The sequence below is a fragment of the Melopsittacus undulatus genome, chromosome 9 (genome assembly GCF_012275295.1).
Source record: "Melopsittacus undulatus isolate bMelUnd1 chromosome 9, bMelUnd1.mat.Z, whole genome shotgun sequence".
Classification (NCBI taxonomy): domain Eukaryota; kingdom Metazoa; phylum Chordata; class Aves; order Psittaciformes; family Psittaculidae; genus Melopsittacus; species Melopsittacus undulatus.
Window position 1 is genome coordinate 36,116,773 of NC_047535.1, and position 8,358 is coordinate 36,125,130.

General features: G+C 51.7%; 1 protein-coding gene across 3 annotated transcripts; it reads right to left on the reverse strand.

Annotated features, from left to right (window-relative positions):
- Positions 1-960: 960 nt before the first annotated feature.
- PPM1M (protein phosphatase, Mg2+/Mn2+ dependent 1M) lies at positions 961-8,321 on the reverse strand. Of its 3 annotated transcripts, none has more exons than XM_005142260.3 (10): positions 8,089-8,321; positions 6,942-7,065; positions 6,070-6,324; positions 5,426-5,538; positions 4,517-4,601; positions 4,127-4,245; positions 3,606-3,669; positions 2,651-2,758; positions 2,223-2,371; positions 961-1,945 (listed from the first exon to the last, which is right to left on the reverse strand). In XM_005142260.3, the coding sequence occupies exons 1-10, from the start codon at positions 8,301-8,303 to the stop codon at positions 1,801-1,803; spliced, it is 1,377 nt and encodes a 458-aa protein (XP_005142317.2). In that variant the 5' UTR covers positions 8,304-8,321; the 3' UTR covers positions 961-1,800. The 3 variants fall into 3 exon arrangements, with proteins under 3 accessions (XP_005142317.2, XP_030898840.2, XP_033922285.1); XM_034066394.1 differs by lacking the exon at positions 961-1,945 and adding an exon at positions 3,028-3,239 and having other exon boundaries at positions 2,233-2,371; XM_031042980.2 differs by lacking the exon at positions 2,651-2,758.
- Between the last annotated feature and the right edge of the window lie 37 nt (positions 8,322-8,358).

Genomic DNA, 8,358 nt, shown 5'->3' on the forward strand with positions numbered 1-8,358 from the left:
TAGAGGGGGAAACTCACATTTGTCTTCTAAAGGCTCCTTCATTTTGGAATGTCCAGAATTCTGTAGTGGAACCTAGGAGCTATTCCAACATAAATTGTCCACTTAAAGAAGTTTCTCTTGCCTAGGAATGTGTCAGGATAGGGAAGACAGTTACTTACTAAGTACCCCTAGGTAGAGGGATACAGAAGCCTGTGGTCTGGAGGGAAGAGCAGAGCCCTTTCTCAGCAGGAAGGTGGGGAGATAGCTGCTTGTTTTAGAGTAACAGGAGACCTGGATCACTAAAGTCAATGTGTGTGTGTGTATATGTAATTACAGCAGCTGTTAAGGGGATTGGCAGCCAGCACCAAGATAATATGGGTTAAACCCTGTGCATTGTTTCCAGGTTAAACTTCCAGGGGAAAAAGCAAAACTGGAGAGAAATGATTTTTGTTCTATCCCTTACTTGAACCACAAGGAAGCAGCTGAAAGGCCTCTTCATTTCTGGGTACAGGCTTCCCATTGCAGGAAATCATCTCTTGACACCTAGGCCTTGGGGTAGTCCTGCTCAGGGAATGCTTCTAGTGATCAACTGGGTTTTGGCAAAGACAAAGCCAGAAAAAGCATAAACTCCCTGCAATTTTCTAAGGCTGTTTTTCTCTCATGAATGTGTAAAACCCCTGATAGGCTTTATTCCTATCAGATGCATGGGGGGGGAGGGAGAGAAGTGGTTTTATTTGGACTTTATATCCTTGTGCAACTGAAGCATGTGCTGGGGTTTGTCTGCTTCACCAGGGAATCGTGCAACTTGTGTAATGAATGGTGAAACCCAGAGTGAGGGCTTGGGGAGATGGAAAGCTTGTCCAGACCTGAATTTGCCTGGCTAATGAATGGGTTCAGAAGGAGATCCTTGGAGTTCAAGGCACAACTCTGGTATGTCTCCTGCTCTGCTGTGCCTCTTGTAATGAGTGTAAGATGCAGCACTGCAAACAAACCGGTTTTATTTTACTCCAAACTCTTCTACTACATCAGCTGATGAACTTAGAACACTTTGGTTCTCATTGGAGCTACTGCTACAAAACCAGCTTTGCTTTCAGAAATGACCTGAACGAACAGAGAAAGTGAAAGCAAGTGTTGTGGAGTAAGAGTTGTTAGAAACCTGTACATTGCATTACGTACAATATACATAACTGCTCTTAATGTTATGTAAGGCACATATCTTTACACAGGAGGCTCCTGTATGCCAGTGTCTGGCTTCATCTGCTAACATCCTGTGTCTCAAAGTGGCAGGTTTCCCAGGAGGTCTGGGCTCTGCCTCAGCACTGGCATTACATAGCAACTCCTGGGTTTTCAGTACATCTTGAGTTACAGCAAATGGATATGATGCTGGTGCATCCTGTTTTACACACTGTAGTTCAAGTCTTGATTAAAAGGCAGCTCTGGAGACTGGATCTCAACTGATCTTCATTCTTCAGTATTAAAAAGGGAGAAGGGTCACCAGAGATTCGAGTCTCATTGTACTGCAAAGATTGTGGAAGTAGTACCATTCAGTTTGTGTGGCCCCCCTTGCAATTTCTCCTTGGCCTAACAATGAGAAAGGAGTAAGGGGAATGCTTTGTTGCAGAATGTTCCTCTCTTAAACATTCGTAAGGAGCTAATGTTCTTGTTGATCCTCTGCTGAGCTCTGGCTGTGCATTCTCAGGTTCCACTGCAGATGGTTTCAATGGAAGAGAGTGTACATTCACAGCAGAAATCCCTCAGTCCTGGTTGATGCTGAACAGCACCACAGCAGGGACACAGAGAACCTGTGCCTCATGCAAACAGTCAGTTCTCATCCCGGTTGTGCAGTGGGATGACAAACACAGAAATGTCATCATAGGATGCCTCGTGGTTGTCATCCAGCATCCACTGGTGGCCTCTTTTCTTGCCCCTTGCTCTGCATACCAAACACTTGGCCAGTTTTGAAAATCTGTTGGTGGAAAAAATGCAACGTTTTGGTAAACACATCATTATTCCCTTCAGAACATCACTGAGATGTGGCTTTGTTGTCAAAATAGAAGGGTTGTTTTAAGACACCAGCTTTATCTTTGTTTCTTTAGGATGGGGAAGGATTAGGATGCAGTTTCCAGAGTCACAGAAAAGACTGTTTGGTGGTGCTGGAGCTGACCTAGAACCAGAGTGATCTCAGCATGGTTTTGGTCTGACCAGGGTCTTTGGAAGGGAAAACAATGGCAAAGCTACATTACCTGTGAGGATCTGTCCTGTTTTCTTCAAGGAAGCTCCTGACCATATGGGCTACATCTTCATTGCACAGAACATCCCAAAGACCATCAGTTGCCATGACGAGGACATCGTCTTCCTTAATGTCATGCAGAGCAAAGTCGAATACTTTCACCTAGAAAGCACAGGAGTACATCAGGTACCCGAGAGGTACGAGATGACTTTTCCCAGAGATGACAAAGTGGGAACAGGGTGCTTTGAATCTTTTACATCCCCTTGCTGCTACGCTTCTAGATTCTTCTGTCTGAAGTATTCTCTGGCAGTGTGCTGAGAGATGGATGGGGGATGGAAAAAGGACACGGCTAAAACCTGCCAGGTCTGTAAAAGGTGGGTGCTACAGAGGATGAGCAACATGTTTAATTCCATGCTGCAGTTCCCATCTCCTGTGACTGACCTTCGGGATGCAGGAGAGGAAAGGTTTGACTTCAACGTTGGTGTCAATGACTTCGAGCTGGTGATCCCCCAGACCTCGAGAGACAGCCAGAGTCCCCAGTAAGCGAGCCTGGCCCCAAACAGCAAAACAGTATTGAAACATAAGAACATAGCACCTTTAAAGGCTGACATGTGGGTGGTCCTGACTCATCTATGTGTTGCCTTTAGGACCCTTCTCTAAGCATCACCCAGAACAGCCCCATGAGACATCAGAGATGGAGTAGTGATGAGAAGCAATGACCATCTCAGTGTGAGTGTGGAGACAGCCTGCATGTGGGTGGCTCCTGATGGCCCATGGTGTGCTCTGGAGTTACATGTACTCTGAGTAATGCTACAGACCTTAGGAAGCTTATGGTGGCATCTTGCTCTCGATTTGGGGTGGTGAGGAAGAAAACTGAGGGGGATCCTTTTCTCCTTGCAAAGGTAGCATGTGGGTTGTAGTGCTGGGATAGGTGACAGGCTTTCTGCTCTACCCCAGACACTGGATGTGTGCAGTCATTGTCTCTTCCTGTCTTCTCCTTCCCTCTACAGGTTCCTTTTCTCAGCCTCTCCTTGAGGAAAAGGGTTTGTGGGAAAGGTGCTAGTTAGAGCTGGAGGAGACAGTCCAAAGTCATGCTGAAATAAGTTCTCATCTGAAATGAGCTCTTGTGTGCAAGGGGAGATGAGGAAAGGGCAGCCTTACTCAGGGCTGTCTGCTCTGCTAGCAAGTACTCTGGAGGAGTGTGCAGCCCCTCTGCTGTCAGGGGGCTCCGGTTTACACTCACAGGCAGCATGGTTCTAGCAAGGAGAGCTGCTGTACTGGGGGGGTGGGAGTGCACCATGCTGGAGACCCCTAGGGTATGACAGTGAGTGACAGGGACACTGAGGATCCCAGCAGATTTGCCTCTGCCTTTCCAGTATGTAAAGCATTAAGCTACCTGTTTCCCATGACCATGGACAAGAGGATACTTGAGGTCAGCTTTCTCCACTGTCTTGTATCCCCTAGAACAGAGAAGTCACTATTCATTTGGGATTTCTCTGACTTGATGGTACAACCCAGCTGGAGCTGTGATTCAAACCTTGTGCTGCCCCCATGCACAGGCAGCTGAGTAACTTGCTGAAGCAGACAAGTGAAGATGACCCTTTGCTGAATACCCAGCTGGTTTTCCCTCTCCCCTTACTCCCCAGCTAGTACCTGCATCAGGCTAGGACTGCCTGCACCAGCCCCACCTCCTGTGATCCCAGAAGGATCATATTGGCTGTCCCCTAACTGCCAGAGCCTCAGCCCTTCAGTCATGGTGGAGGCTGCTCACAGCAGCCTTTGCTTTACCTGGCACAGCTTCACACTGCCAAGCCCACTGCTCTCACCAGTGGGGCATGGCCCTTTTCCCTTCACCTCCCCATCACTATGAGCAGGTGAAGCTGCCCTGTGCTGCAGCCTCAGGCAGAAAGGACTCACCAGCCCTCCATGAAGTAATCCCGGTACAGGACTTTCTGCCCCACGTCATCTCCCTTCAACCTCCGTGGAAACTCGAAGCGCGTGAACTCACCACCCAGAAGCTTGGGGAAAAGAAAAGCCTGGAGGAGGGAAAGAAGATCTGAGGATGAACAGGTTCTGCTTCAGCGCAGCAGTGCTTTGGGAATGGCAGAATGGAGAATTGGGAAAACACATTCCAAAGAGGACATGAGCATCTCCCATCCTGAAGGCTGTTGGTTGAATCTCATCCCCAATGACAGATGACATTCTGGCCACACACTGGCCTTTGAAGAAAGCTGGTGGTCCTCCTTGCTACAAGCCCCCAGTGGGAAACTCGCAGCTGGACTCTGGTGCATGGAAGGAGTCACTCACCAAGTGCTGGATTCGCTGCCTCTCTGTCTCAGGTGTGAACTCGCAGCTCATGGGCACAATGTTGTCCTTCAGAATAAGAACTGCCCTACGAGAGGGAAGAGGCAAAGAGCTGAACTGTGTCTGTCCTTGCAGCCTTCCTTTTGCTGTAGCTAACCCCAGTGTTAGCCAGATGTGGGGCTGGGGGTAACCAGCAGCAGAGCAATGCCAGAGAATAACTCTGCACCCAGAAACATTCATAGATGTTGGTGTATTTCAGTTCCACTGCAATTGCACTGCTGCAGCAGAGACCTGAGCTGGCCTGGTTTGACAATGACAGAGCTCACTGCTATAAGAATCGTGGGCTATGGCCCAATGAGGAAGCTCTTGAGGATCCCTTAAGTAAGCTGAGTTTAAGTGGTAAGCACCACACTCCACCCCACTGCCCCATGGCTAATGGGCAGCATTAGTCCCCTGAATCTGAAAACCCTTCCAGGGGGCATCAAGAGCCATGGAAGATCCTTCCAACAGGTCCTGTGGCAGGCAGGAGGGAATGGCTGGGTTGCACATTTACCTTCCCTAGGATTAAATATGCATCATAGTTTAACCCATTTGGTAGGTACACACACGCTGCTGCTCGCTCTGACACTCTGGGTCAGCTATCCTGCCCGTGTGCCCCCCCAGCCTGCTCACTGGTGGGGTGGGGTGAGAAACTGAGAAGTCCTTGACTTAGTGTAAGCACTGCTCAGCAACAACTAAAACATTGTGCCTTATCAACGTTACTCTCAAGCTAAATCCAAAACACAGCATTCTGTCAGCTACTAGGAAGCAAATTAACTCTTATCCCAGCTGAAACCAGAACAACATGCTGGAAACTCTGCTTATCTCCCATTTCTCATCCCCCAGCAACTTCCCTCTTTTATTATGGCTCACCTGCTGTCCCCAGCATTGGCCACATACAGCTTTCCTTGGAAATAAAGGGCAGCCAGAGCAGTGCAGCCTCCGGTCTGGTTCGTAGCTTCCATCTCCTGGCCTATGACTTCATCCTGTTGGTTTAAACACATTTGGAAAGTGAATCAGTGGAGCTGCTGATTTCTGCAACTGCCTCATGCCTCCCAGCAGAAATCCAGAAGCAAAACTGACTGCAGATGGGCCATGGAAAACCATGCAAGCAAGATGAAGGACAATGTTGCTTTGGTACAGCTAACAAAGCTCTTACTACTGGAGTAAGGACAACTTTAGGAGCGTGATGGGGAAATCTCACACCTGTATGTGCTGTACCAGTGTGACATTAGCCATGGTCTAGCCCTAAAGAAATGCACCCCCATGGTGCAGATTAGCAGGGATGCTGTAGCTTTGGGTTAGCAGATAAGAGAGATGGGTCAACATTGCTGATGTGCAATAGATCTGAGGCAGACCTTGGGCAGCTGACCCAGTGTGATCTCAGGATGCTTAAGGATCTGGCTCAGTGTTCCTGCCTGCCCCATGAGCTGCAGAAGTGCAGACCTTACCCACCCCAGGCAGTGGGGAGTGACAGACTGGGGCAGCAGCACCGGTGCCCTGCACGGGGTACTCACACACTCTTGGAAGGCGTTCTCCAGGGCTCCCACCACCAGGTCTTGTGCATGGATGTGCTTCTCCTCCACAAACTGGGGGTCACTGTCACAAACACAGCGCCCACTGAGATGCATGGGGGGCTGGGCCTCTGTGATGCCTCCCACAACCTCCTCCAGCTTCTGTTTGATGCAGTAGTGCAAATAGTTGGAGGCGATGATGGCAGCTTCTGGGCCACCGTGGCCATCAAACAGTGCCCAGTAGTAACCAGTGAGAAACTGCAGTGAGGAAGAGGGAAAAGACAGGAGACAGGGGGAAGACAGGGGCTGGAGATGGTACAGATGGCAGGAAACACTGCACATGTTTTGCCCAGCTTTCCCACCCCAGCTACCCTTCTGTGCCAACAGTTATCTCCTGCACAGCTCAAACTGAGGTGATGCCATGTGCTGCTCTGCCAGGTTCACCATCTGAGCTCTAGTGGCTGGATTCACAGCCACCCACCCTCGTGCTCTATTCCTGTGTGGTGGAGGGGGATGTTACAAGAGGCAAGGCAGAGTCAGTCCTAGGTAAGTGTCTGGCTCATGCTGCTGTCCCTGAGTGATGACAATGAACAGTGGCCCTTGAAAGCAGAGGGATGACAGAACAGAAAAGGTGAGGGCACCAAGTAAAGGCTTGGACAACCTCAAATGCTTCAAGTCATGGGCCATGCAAGTAGAAATGGCACATATGGGCAGAGCTGGGTGTTTGCTGGCCAGACACTGGGTACATCTGTCCCCTAAATGTGTCAAAGAAGGGTTTCAGTGTGTAGGATTGACAGGGCTACCCTGTGTTTCCTGTAGGTGGGAGCAGAGCAGGGCTGGCAGCAGGGTGAGCACAGCCTGCATGAGGGCTATACCTGCGTGGAGCACAGGATCAGCCATTCCTCATCCTCCTCCAGGCCTGGCTCTCTCCTCCGGATGGTGATCTGGCAGCAGGCTGCCTGGTCCTCATTGAACTCTGACTTCTCAGCATTGATAACCCTAGGGATGCAAGTGTTCCAGGTAAGGTGTGAGGACACACTGCACCTCACCTGCTCCCAGCCACAGCAAACAACTGCACCCTGCCCCTCCCAGCCCCACGCTCCTGTTTCAAACTCGAGGATCTCTTTGCTGGGGATCTATATAAGAAGTCCTTTAAGTGGGGGAAAGGCTTGGCCACAGACACAGGGACAAGTGAGTGGTTATGGAGCACCCTGGCCTCAGGAAGCCGGTGCCAGCAACCCACACTGTGCTGTTTCCTTGATGACACAGTGAATTGCAAAACCACCATCACTGTTTTTCCTTCCAGTCTTAATAATATTTGTCCCTGGTTGGGACTTTGCTCTCCTTGCCCAGCTCTTCTCTCCAACCTACCCATCCCATAGTGACGTGGTCGGGCCAGGATACGTGGACAGCTCCTGAATGGAGTTCTGTCTGATCCATCCCCTAAAATCCAATCCTCTCCATTCCTTTGTTTTAAAGGCACTTTGTGAGGAGCAAGGGGATAGACCCTGGTGCTGCTAACCTCAAAACACACCTCCTGCCCCGAACATCCCCCATGCAAGGGAGAGATGCCTGCCTGCCTGCCCAGCACAGCAGCCTCATGGAAGAGCCAGCTCCCTGCAGCCGGGCAGGGCATGGGACGGGTGAGAGCCCAGGGTTAAAGTTACGGTGTAAACACCATTGCATTAGGGGGTGAGAAACTTGCACTGAGCTGCCTCTGCTACCGGGGCCGTGCCCGGAGGAGGAAGCTGCCCCTGTCCTGCGTGCAAGGCCACATCCCCGTGCTCGGGCTGGGGCTGCAGCGAGGGGAGCGGCGTGGGGCAGATGTGGGCTGTGACCGCTTCCCATGGCACCTCCCATAACTCATCCGTACACCCCCAGGGGCCCCCTCACCCCACGCAGACCCTGTGCGATCCCCAAACTCTGTCAGGCCCCTCAGAGCCCCTCTAACCCCTCACCCCCCAACCCGGACACCTCCTTGCACTCCCTTCCCGAGGCAGCCCCGCTGCCGCCCGCACTCACTCAGCGTAGCCCGTTCCCCAGGGCAGGGGCCGCTCGGGCCCGGTGCCCCGCACGCCCCTCCTGTCCCTCGGGCTGTCCTCGGTGCCACCCCGCAGGAACTTGGGCCGGCGGTAGCTGAGGGCAGCGGGCGGCGGCCCCGGCCCCGTCCCCTGTGTCCCTGCGGGCTGCTCCGCATGGCTGCCCCGCCGCAACCTCCGCAGCCACTCGGCGGCCATGGCGGGGCCTGCCCCGGCCTCCAGGGCCGCCGCTGAGCTCCGCCAGGGGGCGCCG

Coding starts and splice junctions, on each gene's coding strand:
- PPM1M (XM_005142260.3), bottom strand. CDS start 8,303: ATGGCCGCCGAGTGGCTGCGGAGGTTGCGGCGGGGCAGCCATGCGGAG. Junction 4,246..4,516: donor GGCAGCGAATCCAGCACTTG/GTGAGTGACTCC, acceptor TCCCTCCTCCAG/GCTTTTCTTTTCCCCAAGCT. Junction 3,670..4,126: donor GATTACTTCATGGAGGGCTG/GTGAGTCCTTTC, acceptor TCTCTGTTCTAG/GGGATACAAGACAGTGGAGA.